Source organism: Calonectris borealis, chromosome 2 (genome assembly GCF_964195595.1).
Source record: "Calonectris borealis chromosome 2, bCalBor7.hap1.2, whole genome shotgun sequence".
Lineage (NCBI taxonomy): Eukaryota > Metazoa > Chordata > Aves > Procellariiformes > Procellariidae > Calonectris > Calonectris borealis.
In genome coordinates this window covers 49,173,420-49,192,208 of record NC_134313.1, presented here as the reverse complement: position 1 = coordinate 49,192,208, position 18,789 = coordinate 49,173,420, and the positions used below count along the sequence as shown (strand labels likewise).

The following is an 18,789-nucleotide window of genomic DNA, read 5'->3' as shown; positions in this document are numbered from 1 at the left end:
TTGTCTGAGAAATAAATGCAGTAAGGTTGGTTTCACAGAACTTGAGAAATGCTGAGGTTTGGGGTCAAAGACAACATTTACTTTGTTCCTTGGTATTTGGGCACATTTCCTTTAGATCCTCATGAATGAGTGGGTGCAAACTGCATCCCTTGAGAATTGAGAGGGTTTTTTTTTTACCCGGTCAGAAACAAGCAGCCCCTAATTCAAGGTGCTCCACAGGTTATTGCATGAATCTCAAACTCTGTGAGTACCAACAAAAAGTTGTAACACCTCAGAAAAGCATGCAAGAACAAAAATACCAGGGGCAGAGTCATGTGTGGTTTACAAACACAACGTGCTGATACTGTTTTAGCGGTGTCGTGAAACACTGATTTAGGATCCTGCCCACTATGCCAATTTGTCGCGAATGAGCGGTTTTGAGGCCGGTTAAAGAATCACTGGCAAAGGTATCAGCAAAAGATGATTTTAACAGAAATTTGTAAAAGTGCGACTTAAAAGAATTCGATGGCAAGGTTCACTCTATTACTCAAAGACAAAGGCCTATAGCTAGATAAAGATACTGGTTAAAAATTCCTCTCGAGTCCGTGAAATACTCACATTAAATCCCTTGGGATTTCTCAACGGGCGAAGGGTTGAGTCCTGAGGAGTGTCTCGGCCGAGGGGTGTTTCAGCCCAGGTCCCGGCAGTCCTCCGAATATCACAAACGTGAGAGTTTGTGAACTCCGAGCGGCGTCCCACTCAGAGGGACACTCCAGGCGCAACCCGCTGCGGTCCAGGAGGGCTCAAAGGGTCTCGCTTGGGACCGCTCTTTGTAGGTTTGCAAGGTCATTGGCTTTAATCATCAGTAAATTTCCATCTTGGCCACCACCCGAGGTGGTCCGGGGTAGTAATTATGGTATTGTTCCAGGGTAACCATGGTTTCGTTCCACTTGAGCTGTAATCCAGGTGGGGAATGCTTCAGGGCTGTCAGAGATGACGAATTATCCCCTGCTCTAGTTCCCCACCTTGACCAGGTAGCTGGTGTCCCTGGTACGGCCAGTGCCGCTCCCCGCCTCAGCCATGCAGGAGTGCCTGGTACCGTCAAGGGACGCTCAGCCGCCCAGCTCGTTACACAAAGGCCAAGGCCTAACGGGAGCTCCTGAGGCCGTAGAGCGGCCCAGGGGAAGGGGGGAAATGCACCGACACAAGTGGTGGTGCCGGGGTCTTTAAATGCGTCTGTTCCCAAAATCTTGATTTTTGCTTAGCACTTCTGAATAAAATCCAACATAAGTTGCAGGTAAAAATTTGCATTTTAGCATGAAACTTTGAAACTCCTTAGTGAAGACAGTGACTTTTAAATACAAAATACCACTTCTGTCTCTGAAAGCCCCTGAGATGTAAATCATTGGAGACGGGGAAAGCAGTCCCAAGAAATATCCCGGTGTGTCCTGTTCCCGTTCCCTTGCCATGCTCTTTGCTCGGGGCTGCTGGGAGGGAGGCGATACCGGCTGCAACCTCAGGCTGAGCTGCTGCGGCTCGGCTTGTGCCGGCTCTTTTTCTGTATGTTGGTCCTTTGTGTTTGGAGATGAAAGGCGCAGTGTGACAGAGAGGCCTCTCCTCTCTCCTTTAGAAACTGCCTTCTCATCTCTGGTTTTCCACGGTTCAAACGTAAGACTTTGAAAAAGATTTCAAAGCTGCATCTTGTATATGGAAATTCATGGCTCCAGGCAGGTTCATCATCAGCCCTGAGATTTCAAGCTTAAGAGTAAGAACCTGCAGCCTAAATATAACTCTTTTTACTTGTGTTTTGCCCTTCTCTGTTTTTTCTGTTTAAAGCCATCAGTAGGAATAAGATGACACCAATTTTCATGGATAATCTATATAGTTTTACTTTAGGTAGATATTTCAATTTTCTTGTAAAAACACTGGGTTAAGGAAATACGAACACAAGCCATTCGGATAAGCTACAAAAATCAAATTCTAGCTGCCGGTTATCAAATATAAGTGATATTATACATGCTTAGGAAACTGAAGTCTGTACAACTAGACTGTAGCTGAAGGTGTCTCAGTAATCCCCAGAGTAGGGAAATAACCAAACTGCTTTCAGGACAGTAGGAGCAGAAATATCGTGCCATAAGCTGGGCTTGGGGGTGGGTTCATTTTACACATGAAGAACCAGGGAAGAAGAATGAAAGAAACGCCATCAACTGAAAGATTTGTGGTCGTCAAAACAGTTCTCGTTGCTCAGCAGCAGCGGGGTATTTTATAACTTTAGTTACGTGCTTTTATAAGTGGATATCACTCTACCTGGCTCCTTTAGGGTTTGCAGGCATGGTGGAAGCCAAAACCAAGTTCATCTGCAATGGAAGCTCAGAGGTTAAAGCTCTCAGAGCAAGAGGGGTGCAGACAGCAGGAGCAGGGCAAGAAAATGATGGGCTGTTTTGCCTGGACATACTAGTAGGGCTCTGTCTGGGACCAGAGGCAGCCACCCACCCCCTGCAACCGCCCCATTACCCATGGCAAGAGGCACCCAGTCAGTCTCTGGAGGCCAAAAGGTAGCAGGGGAGGGTGACAACATGAAAGGATATGCTGGGTTGGGTTTGTGGGTCAAGCTGGGAAACCTGGATTTGTCCTGTTTGTTGCTTTTTTAGTTAGGGGCTTTTTATCCTTGGCCCACCACACTCTCGCTGGAGGCTCAGTTTCCAAGTCCTAGTTTTTAGCTTTGCACAAGAAGCTCAGATTGAATTCTATAAAGCACAAAATGAACATTGGAGACCCTGTGAAACGACACTTTCTTTTTTCAGTAAGCCAGCTGCAGCAGAGAAGAATCAAAAGAAGAAACAATACGTGCCCTTACATTTTCTTTTAAAGAAGTCAGGAAGGAAGGGTTATTGGAAAGCTTACTAGATAGGTAAGAGAAAAGTGTTTAACTATCACTGCCTTTCATTACAGGAAGCAGAAGACAAAAACGTTTGAGAAATCAATAGTAAGGCAAGAGTAACCACAGACCTATGTGGGACAGATGTAGACAGAGGGCCGTTCCCATCTCTACTGCAGTTTCACTGATTTGTTAGTAAAAGGAGAAATTCCAGGCCATGAAAATGGTCAGAGGGCTGTAACACCTCTCCTATGAAGAAAGGCTGAGAGAGTTGGGGTTGTTCAGCCTGGAGAAGAGAAGGCTTTGGGGAGACTTTATTGTGAACTTTCAATATATAAAGGAGGCTTATAAGAAAGATGGAGAGGAGCTTTTTACCAAGGCCTATAGTGACAGGACAAGGAGCAATGGTTTTAAACTGAAAGAGGGTAGATTTAGATTGGATATAAAGAAGGCATTTTTTGTGATGAGGGTGGTGGGACACTGGAACAGGTTGCCCAGAGAGGTGGTAGATGCCCCATCATTGGAAATGTTCAAGATCAGGTTGGATGGGGCTTTGAGCAGCCTCATCTAGTGAAGGATGTCCCCGCCCATGGCAGGGAGGTTGGACTAAGTGATCTTTAAAGGTCCCCTCCAACCCAAACCATTCTACAGTTCTATGCAATACTAATCCAGTACGATTTTCCAGTCTTTTTGAAGGATAAAAATACCCACTGTCTTCAGGAGGAAACTGGAGGACTGGTTAGCAGGGTGGCCTGTGCTTCATTCTTCAGGAGCAACGGCTATCTAGGACTAGCATTTAGGATAGTTTCTAGCTGTCATACATTTCTCCCACTTGCAGAGCTGCAGTTAAATAAATAAGATTAGTCAAGATATACGCAGTTCTTCAGGGCTCTGCCAGACCTTCTGCCAGTTCTTACAATGTCGACCCATTAGAGCTTCCTCCTGCTTTCTGTTTGCACTAATCCACTGGAAACCCAGCCCTGGAGACCTGCGTCACTGACCCCCATATTCGTTAAGAATAATTGTTGATACTGTATAATGGAATCGCAGCAGCACAATTAAAACAGCTCCTTCTTGTGGCAGAGCTTTTATGGAATTGGCAGAGTGTCCTAATGAGATCCCTGAGCCCATCTATCACCCTCTGCAACCCCTACAATTGGTTTCACCTTTTGGTGGCTGTGTGCCAGTCTGAGACTGTGTGGCATGTACAAGTACTACAGCAGCCACCGCCACACAAAGCAAGAGGACACGTCCCTCCGCTTCATTGCCAGCTCCTTAGGCTTGGCACCTTAAATACGTTGTCTCCTTCCTCCCTATTTTCTTTTCTTTTATTCTTCTTCCTCCCACCCCAGACTCCCTGTGAGGAATGGTTTTCATTTAATCCAAGCGACACCAGATTCTTTTTGTCCCGCCCTGGAGTCAAGGGCATATTTGAGCAATAAATAAAGATTTGGGTCATATTTCTCACATTTGGGTCATATGCTCACATTGTGGCGGCCTGGTTACCCATCTTGAGCTTTCCACCTTTGGAATTTGATGGCGAGAGCGGGAAGAAGACGACACCTTCTCAAAACCACTTTTCACATCAGCTCTTCATTGTGCCGAGTGAAAATGAATAGCAATACTTTATCCTGAGAAAGGAGAAAAGCTGGATCCAGGCAACTGAATAAAAATATAAATACTGTCAACTTTCAACAAAAATTGATCTTCATTGACAACCACAGGCAAGAGAAGAAAAAAAAATCTATATACAGAATACAATTAATCTTGAGTTTTTGCGCAACCACCAGAGCTGCCATTCCAACAGCCGCCCATAGGAGCAGAGGCAGTGGTTTGCAAGGGGTGCCAAGGGAACCCCTAAAAATCATGCTGCCATGGGAGCAAGGCTGCTAGAGAGATGGTTCGGCAGCACCGAGGGCCTCGGCAAAATCGTCAAGGACAACTGCCTAAGCAGCCCAGATTTTCCGTTCATTCTGCAATGGCAAATCCCATCATCTGCTCACGGCATGGAACAAAGGGAGAACAAGAAAGCTACGCCCAGGTTTGCTTTTGGTCACCCTGCGCACAGGAGAAAGTGGTTGCATATGACGTGCATCTGGTGACATAAAGCATGTTTATACCTGGGCAACAGAGCGTGGTGCAGAGTGCCCCAAGGTAGCGAGGACCCGAGCTAGCACAGTCTATTGCAACTAAGGACTTCCGTGACTAGTCACTGGCGTCACGAGACAGTCAGTCAATATCCTGAATCCCACAGCAACTCGACTGACGGACAGGAGCCCCAGTGAGAGGGAGAACAGGGTACATACACGTCTAATAGATCTAGGGGAGGTCTAACTCGCAACCGTATCATACCAAGAGGAGTGGCACATCCATGAGCGTTAAGCTTGCACTCCCCAAAGAGATGAGAGCTGCGCTTTCAGATCCCTCCTCTGCCTCTATTCCTCATTTGCATTTACAGATAGCCTTGGTGACTACAGTCAGACAGATTTATGTCAGGCTCGATGACTACTATAATACACGTAAACAGAAAATGCCTGCCTTAGAACAGCACTTTCCTGATAGGGAGATGGCCGCATTTTGACTTGGACTATAGCCCTTCCCTTCCGCTTCCTGCATCGAATGCTTTCCTGTAGACCCTTTCGCCCAGCCTGGAGCCAACTGACAGGAGCATTCAGAAAATGAAGTATTTTCATTTCCCCTCTTTGGAGAGCGGAGCAGAGATGTGCCCTAGACAGCCCTGCTCACAGCGAATGAGATTTTTCTTAACTTGTGAAAGCAATTCTGCTTCTCTCTGTTCCCCCCGACACACGATGCACACCCTGCCTCCAGACACGCTTCTCCCCTCTCCCAGATGTGAGGGCTGGAGGCAAGTAAACCCCATCTGTCTGGAACCCAATGGCAACAACTGTAGCAGATTCTGCCCTGCTTTATTTCTCATAAACATATGAGTCCCTCTATAAAACCCTCCACAACCACTGTTGTGCTGGAGTAAGCTTTCTTTTGGCCTAGTACCAGCGAACGAAGCTTCAGCCCAAGGGGACTTTGGCACAACAGCAACTTATCTGCATGACGTGTGGATGGTCGTCGAGCTGACATTTCCCCCTATTGCCAATACCGGAGGACACGTGAACAGGCAACCTAGAGCCCAACGTTGTTTTCTCTCTAATTTTGTCCCCACCCAATAAATGCTTCAGAGACTTTTTGCAAAGCAGAAATACTTGCACGTGGCCTTGCGCTTGAAAGCATATCCAAGTTATAATTGAATACATTTCTCTAAGACAAATATAATAGGCTGAGGGCTCGGGAAAATAATGTTTTAGGTGAATGTCTGCTGGAGACAGGAAAGCTGTCTGGCAACAAATTCTTTGGGGAACACACAGCCCAATGCTCTTGCTGAAGGGGATCAAGTGAAATTACAAGACAGAGAAAAGTAATGTGTCTTGAGAGGTTAAATGCAAAAGCCTGATTGCGCCTCTCAATTATCCCAATCTTACTTTGTGAATTCACTATTTGAGAAGTGCTTATTTCCAAATTATACTGAGATGAACAAGAGGATAAGTCAGTGAAATTACTAAATGAAAACCGACCATTTTATGCCATATGTGCAACCCAACCCATTTAGTACAACAAATTCTATACACATTTGAAATATCATGAAAATAGTGTCTTTAATATACAGTTTATATACTTACAATACACGGTTTAAATTTGTTCATATACATTACAGGGATATTTATTTGCACCTGGTTTAAATAACAATCTGCCTTCAGCCTTTTACACAAAAGCCCAAAACAGCACAGAATTCCACAAAAACCATGCTTCGTTTTATAACGGAAATGTACTAAGCCAAAGTTTTGGGGCTTTCTCCTTTTTTTCCCAAGTGTTACTTTTTTGACCTACCCGAAGTGAATCTAAAGAGCTAAGAACTAACAGATATTTTTAATATAATTCAGAAGATTGTCCAAGTCAAGAGAATCACTCTGCAGATTTTCACACTGAAAATTTGGTTATTACGCACAGAAATGGTAAAGGCTGAACAACTCCCGGACTATTAGGAGTTTAAGACATAACAAATGAAGAGTCATTTATTGCTAGGTCTCAACAAGGGGCCTGCATTTCCCTACTGCCCTGCTGTCCCTAATACCGCGAATAAAATGGACGATCCCTCACTTTGATTACGATTTCATTTGTACCTTCTAGCTCGTACAGGGGAACGCTGCAATTTCAGAGCATCAAAAAGGAGCCAGGAGAGCTGGGCTAAGCCCTTGTCCTTTCACATAGGGCTGGTGTTTGCCTTTTAGGTAGCATGGCTTTGCTGACCTGTGTGGCAGCCAGGCACCCCGCTGGGCAGCACACAAGTAACTGGTGCCAGCACACTTTATTTAGCGGGGAGACAATCAAGGAGTTGATTCAAGAAGAAAACATAGGAGAAAACACTTCAAGTATTTATAGATGGGTTTGAAACACAGTGGGTTCTGAGACAGCATCGCTATTTACGCTGTTTCTCTTGAAGCTGTTGTTGTGGAATAAAGTCAATTGAAGTGGCAAGTAAAACTGTTGTATTGGAAAAAACCCTATGTAATACACAGTTACTTCAAACCCTTGCTTCTAGCTGCAAACACTTCAAAATACATTTTCCTTCTAATTTTGGATGGACCAAATGTTTCCTGTCTCTAAGTTTCTAGCCGTAGACAATTTTTGCAATATGGCAAGAATAAGAACGCAAATACACACTTTGAGTTGATTTCAATAGAGCTTTGGTTAGCCAGCCAGGCAGCAACACAAAGAATCTTAATCCTAGGCACAACGAGGATTTAAAGGGAACCAGCATCTCCTCTCAAGTTTCCTCCACACCCCTGGCGTGGCCAATTCTGCGTCCACCTCCAGAAAAGCCCCCATGCCAGAATCCAGCTTTCGCCGCTGAAGGCAGCATCAGTCCTTGTGCCGCCACGCGACTGTTGCATAGAACGGATGAGTTTCCTGGTGCAGGACAAAGAGACAGCTCCATACCGAATGACATGCCAAATTTTTTGCTACCAAAACCCCCAGACAAACAAAAACCCTGAGGATAACACACAACTTCAGACACCGATAACTAAGTAAGCACCAGAGGCCTTACATTTATTTAATCTGAGGAAAGAAGTCCAAGGTTAGGACCAGCCTATTTTAGTAGATTGCCTCCAAAAAGTAAGAGATTTTAGGCCCACTCTGGCATGACGCGTGTTGTCTGAACTCAATGGCTACATCTCAGTAGACAAAATGGGCCAGAGCCTGCTCTCAGGCCCCAAGGACAACCAACACAGCTCACATCAACACAGTTGAACTCCATTACCCTCCAAAACCAGGCTGGTTCCCCCATTGCTAACCTCCAAGCTGTGCTTGGGAGTTGCCTGGGATCACCCATTGCACAGGCTGGTTGAGTTGCCCCAAACCAGGCAAGAGCCCGCATCAACAGTTCAGCAGCAAGGGACTCCCACGAGAGAGTGTCCGTGCCCCGGCGCTGCTCGGTTTGCAAGTCCTGTCAAACGCTGAGTGCTGTCTCCTCCTGTTCACATCAGCTGGTAATAAGTTCGTATCACAGGGATATTCCCCAGAGCTTTCAGACACTTCCTAATCAGAGTGGGAACATTAAAGTAACCCTCCGCCTCCAAGTACAATAAGCAGTGCAGCATTTTGTAACCTTTTACAGATTTAAGCCTCCAGGTTTTACACCCCATCCTTCCAAAGAGATGCGTGGTTCTCTGCTAAGGCCTGAACGAATCCTCTCCTCCTGCCCCATTCCAAAGGTGCCACCATCCCTTTATTGCCAGGGACTTCCCGTGAGACCGATGCATTCACATTGGTCTGACCTGTTCAGACTGCCTTCTACAGTGCCCAAGACGGTCCGGACCCCCTAACACTGCAGCAACGAAGCTCAAGAGGAAAGCAAATAAATTAGATCCCATGGGCATCAGTGCTGCCATAGCCTGGCCACCTGCACAGCGGTGGAGAGGCGGAGCCACCACACTCCAGCTACGAGGTTTGCTCATCCCTCTCCTGATTCACCAGAGCAGACGCTTCAGTCCAGCCTGGGCATCACAGCAGGTGGCTCGACGCCGCAGTCATACAGTTCACACAACACAAAGGTTAGGAACACCTAAATTGCTAAAAAAGGCTTGGAAAATTAAGGTGATGAGCTGCTAAGGGCAAAAGAAAAGGTCAAATGCTAACATATTATGCATAAAAATAAGTAAGCGGTGCCAAGCCAGAACAAGACAACTGGAAGGACATCAATAGCAAGTTTGCAATTAGAGGTTTTAGCTGTACTTTTGCACAGAGGATCTGCTTCTGAAATCATCACGCATTTCTGGGCCTTTCAACAGGCCAGTTGTATTTTGGTCTATGCATATGTGATGTTAACGCAGCACACTCATGAATGCAAATTCCACCAGGCTGCTTGCAAGAAAAAACATTCCAAGCAGGTAAACAAAGACAACAGAATAGGTATCCAGCCGTAGTCAAACAACACTATTTTCTCAGGGATGTTAATATCCTGGGGGCATTTGAAATATTTAATGTTAATATTACGAAGACTGCCATCTCCTTTTTTTTTTTTTTTTTTTTTTGAGAGAGAGAGATTTTCCTGTTTTTACCTGGACTTAACAAGACAAGCAAAACAAAGAGAAGTACCTGACATTTAAAATTTGGCCCTTTCAAATTTGAACGCTCATTTGACATAGTGAGGGTTAAAATGCAGTTGACTTCAACTTGCACATGCCATGCCCACCAACAAGCATATACATCTGAACAGTACTTGAATTTGATTTAATCTTACCTGCAGCTAAAACATTTTAGGACACTAATTAAAACGCATCCGGAGAAAGCTATTGATCTGTTGCTAAAAGTCAATACATTAAGAAAAAGAGTAGGATTATGAACTCTTGGGGTTTTTCTATTGGGTATTTTTTGGCTCACTGCCTTCTAGTACCCACATCAATTGGGCTTTGCTCTCTGGCTGGGAACTGGTGGTTTGCATTATTGCAAGACAAATGATGCATCTTGGCTTCAGCATGGAGACATAACATGAAATTTGCCCAGGCACAGAAAACTCCATTTGCAAATAAATTCTTTTTAATGAGTCAACATGGTTGAGAAAACAGGCAAAACAGCCTCTCATTTTTGTCCTGCCTCTGTATTTCTTCTTGATGCTTCCACTACGTGCCCTACAATGGAAAAAGAGAGATTTTTTTGTACTTCAAAAAGGTAAGAAAGGCAGGTGATGCGTCATCCTGGCCAGGGCTCTGCTCAGCAGCAGGTGAAGGTGAAGCTGCTCCAGCATCCCTGGGTCTGACCACTTCAGGATCCTGGGCACACACAGTTGCTGAGGATGGACACCACAGACTGTTTCCTGAGGACCTCCACAAATCCTTGCATTAAGTACTACGAAAGCAGAGGATCCTGGGATTATTTAGACACATTTCGGAGAGCTCTGCCAAGCACAGGAAATCAGCGACAGACTATCAAAAGTTAATCCTATTTATAGGCTTCTGAGCAGTTAAATTTGAAAGGTCTCCAGGGGCAGCCTAATGTCCCCTTCCCATCTCTGTGCTCCCTTTTGACTGCTACTTCCATGTGACTTCTATTGCAGTGAGTTTTTGCAGCTGGGCAACTGAATTAGCACATCTTACGATGCTACAGTCCCTCCCACTTTGACACCCACATCCTCCTAGCCCACTGCAAACCAGACAGGTGAACTTAAACATCACAAGCATTTCCCAAGGCATGGCCCAAATCCTCACTTGGCCCCTTCTTACCGGCGTGCCATGTGCTGTTTCTGTTCCCACCTCGCTCACGCTTTATTTCAAAGGCGTCCTACAGGAGTACTATCACCTTCCCACACAGATCCGACCGCGGGAATAGGATAGCACATCGAGCGCATTTTCAGATGATCGTACCAGCAGCAAAGGAAATACAAGGGGTTGCCTTTCACCAGAGCAAGGCTATTGCAAGGGCTGTGCTAGCAGACTACTGTGGCAGGCAGGATCTGCCGAGAGAAGACTCTGTGCACTGAACTGCCGTTCCCATGAGAAAGCTGCACGACCAGAAGTCATGCTACTTACTGCAGCCATCCGACTACAAAAGCAACTTTTGAAATCTACAGGTCATAAACTTTTAATTGGCCAGGGCAGAGTGGCTCAGTAGGAAAATCCCCCTTCTCCCTCCCCTCTGGGCAATGAGCTAAGCAAGACTCTTGTTTTAAAAACATTTAACTCTTTTTGCTCAAAGTAACATGGAAAATGTATCCACATTACAGGTAGTCAGGAAGATAGTGTTAATAAAAATATGCTGCAAGAATAGTGTATTAGTGGCACTTCACAGCAATTCTTAACATTTTCAGATGTAATGTCAAAAAGATGTTTTTGTATATCTGAACATGCTTTTTGTTAACAGAAACGGAAGAAAGTCACAGCATGTTGCCAAATATTATTTGAACAGAAATAATCCCGTAAGAAATACTTTTTTTTTGCAGTTAACGCAAAACTGTAAACTGGATTGGTGTGTGCCTTTCAGCATCAAATTGTTCAGTAATAAATACGACTAAGTCTTAACAGACTACGGAGTAAAAGTTCCCTTAGTGTCCAGTTTTTAGCAGCTGTTGAATGTTCAGGGATGCACAAGGCACACCTCTGCAAATTCTCTACTTTTGTTATTGACATACAAAAAAAAAAAAATCCGTTCACCACTCAAAAATGTTTATCTGCATAGTAAGAATTTTTCTACTACTATTTACAGGAAGGGCTTTTAGTGCAAAAAACAGGAAGTGATGTATTAGCTGAAGTGCGTCAAGCACATCTCGTACAGTTTCACTAATAACTAGTCGGCATCACATCTTGGGCCGCCAGCCATTAATGAACTGTAGTATTTTCTTAACCTGCAATTTGCTTAGCTTAAAGTCTTCTGACAGGATTTCTTCCGTAAGCTGAACCAGTAAATTGCCATCAATCTTCTCAGTAACAAAAAACGATATGACATCTTCTGACAGACCAATAAACCTCAGCGATTTAGACACTTCCTCTATCGAGAGTCCAGAAAGGTCCGTGGGTGGCTGCCAGGGAGAGCCGTCCCCACAAGATCTTGGTGCTAACTGGAGGTGGAGGGGAGATGAGAAGGGGTAAGACACAGAGAATGTATCCTGTATGCCCTTTTTTACGAGATACTGATCTTCCAAGAGGTCTGGAGAACCAGTTTTCGACTCCTCCTCGGCACCATCTATTTTCAGCGGCAAGGGACACATGTCTGTAACCGTCTTCTCTTCACTTGACTTCGGTGCCCGAGGAGGTAAGGCAGGACATGAATGGCTCTGCTTTGTGTTGCTGACTCCCAGAGTTTTCTCATCAGTGCAGTCTAGAGAGTAACTTGCCGACTTTGGACAGCTAGAGATGGTGTTCGTGAACTCTGCTGGGGTCAGCGGGGAGTACCCCGCCGGGAGCTCACACCCATCCGAGTCAAAAGTCAAAGGTGCTGGACAGTTTCTCTTTGGCGTACCTGGAGTCTTCTGTCTGGGGTAACTGTAGCTCCTGCTCGGATCGAGCAGGAAATCACTCCTATTCAGGCCTTCAGCAGTTCCTGAAAAGTGGTTTGGCCAAGATAACCTCAAAGGCAGAGCTTCAGTTGAGGGGCTTCCCAAAGGCATCGTGCTCTCAGGCTCTTTGGATTCGGTTTTCATCATGTTACAAGGGTAGCAGGAAACAGGTGTGCTCTCAGCGGGGTTGGTGTTGTCGCTATCTGTGACATTGCTTAAGGAACAAAGCAGAAAGGATGTCGTTAGTATGAAAAAATGTGGCATTTGAATAAATTCATAAATCATCTGACAGAGTCGGTGTGGCTGTCACAAGGAAAGAATCTTTCCTCCAGCAGAACTTTTCAGATTTGAATTAACATCATGTTTGCATAATGCATTGACAGTTCTTTTACTCCTTCTAGGAGCCTGACAAGATGCTGATATACCCAAAAGCCTCACGTCTTGGTTTTTCAAGCACATGAAAAAGTAGCTGTCTCAATTTGGTTCTGTGTCATCTCCCGAATACTCAGTTTTTCCACTGTCAAATTCCTGAGGGACACCACCATGCAAAAGGAACAGCCTCACATATACTAGAAGATGTTCTAATCCTGTATTTTATATTTATATACCACAGATGTGTCATGGTATGCAAAAGCTCGTAACAGGGGCAGGTGACCATTGCACTAGACCCAAGCTTGACTGACATAAGAGATGACCAAAAGCGCTTTTGCAGCCACTTTCATTTGTTACAGCACTTGCATGTGCACAGGATCCTTCCCCACTGGTTACTGGTGCAAAAACTGCAGCAGTGCACAGTACGGTAACACAGAGTAAGTTAATGCTTACTGCCCAAGGAAGGGTTTTACCTGGAAGGGTAAGCAGACCTAGCTGTATGTGTTGAAGTATCAGGCTTTAAGCTTATGCAACAGTAACTTGTTTGTGTGTCCATATCCTTAAAAAGCTATGACGAGAAACACTTGCTTTTCAAAGGCACCTAAAGAAAATCACCCTGACCTACTTCCAGGTGGTAAACTAAGCTCAGCCTGTCCAAGGGAACTGATAGTTTATATCCAGGTGTTCCTGAGAGACAGACACACCAACAAAAGCATGCAATCTGTTATCAAAAGCAAATGTTTGCTGCTTTTGTGCCACTTTCTTTTAGAAAGTCTGAAGGATTGAGTTTATCTCTGGAATTCTGGCCAATTAAGCCAGAACACTGGAAAAACAATTAGCAGATTTATAAAATCCTTACCTAACAAAACAGAGGGAAACCAAGAGTTGAAATAATTGTTTTAATTACTCACCTCTCTCTTCTGGAAAATAACTACTCAAGAAAGAAACTAGGTAGTCATTCTGTGACAGCTCAGTGAAAACCATTTGAGGAGGGCAGTAGCTCTCAAAAAAACAGCATAGTTTTGAATGGATTGACACAAAAAATAGTTCCTCGTGTGCTTACAGTGAGTCAGAAAGGAAGCCAACCTGGACATGCCCAGCTCAAACACAAAGTGCAGATGCATAAAAGCAGCTCTAATCTATATCACTGGAAAATTAGTTATAAAACTCAGCCCCAAGAAATGCAGTTTCCCTCTCTGTCTAACCATCCCTCGCCCTCCACTCCATGCCCTCCAAACTATTCGTTTTTCCTGTTTATGACATGAATACAAGTCTGCAAGTTAAAGCAGTTGGATGTTTACAATAGCAATTTTTTTTTTCTCCTCAACAAGGATTCACTGTCAACTCGTCATTTCTGGCTGTTTAAAGGGCAACTGCTGCAACGTAGACAGTGCAAAGCATTTTTCACAAGTCTAGCCATCGGGCTGTTCAATTCAGAGAAGACACTCAGTGAGGTGTTGTAAACAACTAACCATACAGAGGAATTAAATTGATTGATCCTGTTTCTGTTCTCTAATTGAACATTAGAAATGGGAACATCTAATGATTTAAAAGATTAATGGACTTACTGAAAACTGATAAAGTAATATTTTCAAAGTGCTTCCTTATTCGTCCTCCACCAAAATTAACTCACTGGGACTCAGTGTCAAAGGATGCAAGAGAAACCTCAAATACAGCTGAAGTCAGACATCAGGCATTTTTATAGGCAGATAAGGACAAATCGTATTGGTTTTGTTTGTGTTTAAAATATTGGCTGCAGAAACGATCCAGAAAATAAGATGACTGATAAAAATGGCAAGACTGGAAAAGCGACTTCACCAGCAATCCGGTTACTCTACACATTGCCAATTTTCTAGCAGCTTCCTCTGTGGCAGTAGGTCAATTCTACCAAGATGGAGATATCTGGTCTGGACCCAAGCTGGACATGAATTTCATGCAAATATTGTGAGGTTCGAGGCAAATAATACCACCTGCATTCCTGAGAAACTTCACTTCTCACTGTTTTCCTGGTTTTTCTTGGGAGGCAGATGTATTCTTAGCTACAAAGACAGAAAGCAGCATTTGGTGGGCCTCAGATGCTGGGAGGTCTTGTGCCTCCTGTGGAGTAGACCTTGACAGAACTACCCAACAGGCTTTCATAAAAACAAACGAGCAGCCTTGATCTAGAGTGATCATTGCCAGATACACAACACTAAGTTGCAAATGTGCAGTATGGCTTAGAAAGGCAATTCCAGCATAAGTTATAATACCAATTGCATCTGGGCTGAAATGATTTCAGTGGCGTTTCAGATCAATTTGTAATATCCAGACAGGTAGTATCTTGTCATTGAACAGATACCAAAAATAATGGCAACAAGACATTCAAGTCAAAAAAGAGGTGAGACTTCAAAAGGTGTATACACTTTTTAAAGCCAAAGGAAGAACACTGCATTGCTAGAAAAAGGTATACAGCCACATAATGAAAAATCTACGGTCAACTTTCAACTAGCCTGAGTGGATTTTCCAGTTTGTGGGCTAGGTTTGTGCTGAAGTGGGTTCGACCTGGAAGCTGTCTGGCCCCCTTCCGCTACACCTCACTTTGCACTCAGTGGTGTCTGCTGGCCTCTCTGTTCTCCATCACACCCACTCTGTAGGTTCCCATATAGTTGGCACAACACATTTCTGGATTACCACACTCCTTTAGCGCTCCCACTTTTCAGAGCTGGCTGCACTGCATGCATTTAGCACTGAAATCCCACCCGAAAACTAGCTTTGAGACGTTCTGGTTTGAAGACTCAAGCCTTTCAAGAATTATACAGAACTGTACGGGATTTTCCATTTAGACAGCCCGTGCCACCTTACAGTGAGATTACCTATAGCAATATGTGCAGGTATTTAATATAAATTGCTGTGTCCTATCTAGTAAAACATAGTTTCTGCTGGAGCTTTGCTTCCTCCTGAATCTGTAAAAATAACTTGACAGGTTAGGCCATTTCACAAAAAGTCAGCAACTCTGACACAGTACCATGCCTTTATAAACAAGTGCCTTCAAAAAGAATACTGCTAAATTTAACTTTCTGAGAAAGTGCTAGCACGGGTCTCTCACAGCTCAAACACATACATGTTGTGCAGTCCCGAAGAGTAGTAGGACAGAGTAGGGCTAGGAGAGCGGGTCTGCTGTCGTGCAGGTTTAACTGTACGAGGAGGGATGGAAGGACTGGTGGAGGACGGCTTTGAACTCCGTGGTGGGACGGGGGGAGCATTCAGGAGCCTGCATTCCTCTTTTACCTGTACAAAAGAAGAACATGTGAGTAAGCAGCGAGAAAATCTGGGCAACAGCACTCTCCAACACATGAAACACATCTGGCTCTGCCTTATTCCGTGAAAGGAAATAATTAAAAAGGGAGGAGAAGAGAAGAATGATGCTAAGTATATACATTTGCAACAGTATGCGGCTGTCATAAAGAAGTCCAAAAGAAAGCCTTGCTACCAGTAGAGCTGGTAGCAAGCAATCTTCTTAAGGTGCTTTTCAGTACTTTGATATCCACTCATTTAAAAACTGGCAGCAACTGAACGATGTAAAAGAACCTTCCAGTAACATACAAAATCAGACAGACTGTTTCAGATATTTTACATTTTGTAAGGAGCAATTCATTAGGCGTAAACTTCATTAATGTTGTTTGTTTAGATGTAATAAACCAACCTTAGGTAATGAAAAGATCTCAACAGACTTTGATGTTTCCTGACTTACTTCACCAGTGATACTCATCCATCCAGCTCTAGGATAATTCCCAGCCTTCCTCCCCCAGGAAGAGTACACGTATCTCATATTTACCAGATGCTGGGATTCAAACCTGGAGCTTCAGCCCTTCTGTAGCTGCCAAAGCAGTCCAGGATTAAGGTTAACTACAAAAAGTACAAGTTGAAAGGTGTGGGCAGAAGAGCCTGTTCAAATAATCCACCCAGACAATAGGTCTACTTTTTGCAGCCAGCCAACTTTGCAGCTTAAAACACATGACTATAGCACTGCTTATCTGAAATTTAGTTTGGTCTGCCTAGGTAGGAGCAAAATATCAGGATCCATCCCCATAGAAAAAATGATGGAATTAAGACCTTAATCTCATCAGTACATATTTGGGAGAGCAACTTTATTTAGTAAGGCTAGAGATGAGCAAGGCTACTGAGAATTAGGCAAGATCTTTAAGGACTCACCACCTCTCCCTGGGCAGGAGGAGACCCCGATGTTCTCCTTGTCTGAGGAAGTCTTAGATGCACCAGAAAAGGGAAATTCTCTTTGTGTTTGAAAGTTATAGTTTATTTTGAAATTTAACAACACTGAAGAACTAGAAGTTATCTTAGCAGTTCTGCAACACATAATTAGCAATTAAAGTGATTTAATTTATTTAAAAACAAAATAAATGTGGAACCTTTTGCAATCCACTTCAGTGCTTTCAAAATGCAACAACCCATTTAGTACTTCTGTGAAATGGAAAATTGGGGACTAGGACATTGTAGTACATTTTTTCCCTAATTCAAAACAAGTCAAAATTACAGGAAATGCCCAACAGCATAAAACACTGAAATAAATCTTGCTCTAAGGGTTCTTATTTGCTTTTTAAAAACAAAAATTCAATTTTATTCATGTTTGTTATTGAATTCAGGCATAAAACTCTTCAACCATTTTAGTGCTGTGCCCCAAGGATGCCCAAGGACTTCGGGTTTTTTTCCCCAAGTCAGACCAGGCACACTTAATACTGCATGCTATTGAATACATACCCATGGGGTTAGAGAGACCATTCAGGGGAGCTCCTGGAGCACAGCAGATGGTCAAGGGGATTCTTTCCTGGGAAGACTGCTGGCATTCAAAGGTGCTGGCATAACAAACTATGCCAAGCTCCCTTGCCGACCTAGATTGCAGGTCAGAACGAGGCCATAAATAATACCGGTTTGCAGTCCCAGTTGGTCCCTGTCACAAGACCATGATTACAGCTGCCAGACACAGCCCTCAGGAAAGCCAGGAGGGGAATAAAAAAGAGAGATTTTGCAGATTAAACTGACGAGAGCAAGGGGAAACCTCAGAGGAGAGCTACCCTCACGAGGTCCAAGCGAACAGCAATGAAATACACGCGGGAGAGGCGGGGAACAGCCGTGGCACGACACGACGACTGCGATGGCTGCTGCTGCTGTTACAAGGAAATACTCTTTCGCCCAGAAGCACTAGATGCCACGCGGCTGCCAGATATAGATAAAGTGCATTTGCACTGAATGTCTGAGTCCTCCCATGTTGCAGCGCTCCTTCCCGTGACCGGGGGATGGTGACCCCTTTCCGATGGCGTGAGGTGGATTTTAAGACCTCTGCTTCTTTTCCTTGGTGCCAGCCCAAGCCCCACCAGCACCCCCTGAGCCCTGGGGTGTCACTCCTGAATCTGGGCATCGCTGGTCCCCGTCACAGTGACCGCTTCCGAGGCCGCCTAGATAAAGCCCACCCCGTCACTGGCATGACGGTGAGCATAATGCAAAGCGGTTCAACACTCCTTGCCGACGGGAGCCTGAACCGCTGGCACGCTCCATTGGGGACGTGCTTTAAATCAATCAGGAAAAGAGCCTCTGATTTTATGCAAATTAGTGTTTGGGGACTGAAGCAATTTCTGATTTGCAGGCCTTAATTCAGAGGTCATTTCCCACTCCCCTTCTGCCTTCATGCTACTTTGATTTTCTGAAAGGTATTTAGAAAATAAGCATTATGTATCAGAATGCTTCATCCTGCCAGTGAGAAGAAAACCAGAACAGCTTCTGAAACACCCGAATGTCCTTTTCTCTCTCCTACAAACAGCGCCTGTACACACATTTTAAATTTAGTGCATGCAAAAATACAATTGCCAGCCAGCCTTTATACAGAAACGCTATGGAATAGCGTTCTAGAGGGAGTGATGACTAAACCGCATGTTCATCAGCAGCTCCTGAGATCTACTTATTCTATAAATACCCTACATGGAAGCCATGCAAACATCTCCTTGGC

At 44.3% G+C, this 18,789-nt stretch overlaps 1 protein-coding gene across 3 annotated transcripts in view; it reads right to left on the bottom strand.

The window, feature by feature from the left end:
- Positions 1-6,506: 6,506 nt before the first annotated feature.
- The window catches only part of GAREM1 (GRB2 associated regulator of MAPK1 subtype 1), a 104,159-nt gene continuing 91,876 nt past the window's right edge, over positions 6,507-18,789 (bottom strand). For 2 of the 3 annotated variants that reach the window (XM_075141913.1, XM_075141914.1), the window contains 2 exons: positions 15,892-16,058; positions 6,507-12,633 (listed from right to left, as the gene is read on the bottom strand). In XM_075141913.1, coding sequence (XP_074998014.1) covers positions 11,721-12,633; positions 15,892-16,058 — 1,080 coding nt within the window. In that variant the 3' untranslated portion in view covers positions 6,507-11,720. The remainder of the gene's footprint in view (positions 12,634-15,891; positions 16,059-18,789) is intronic. The other variant, XR_012672350.1, reaches the window with a different exon arrangement.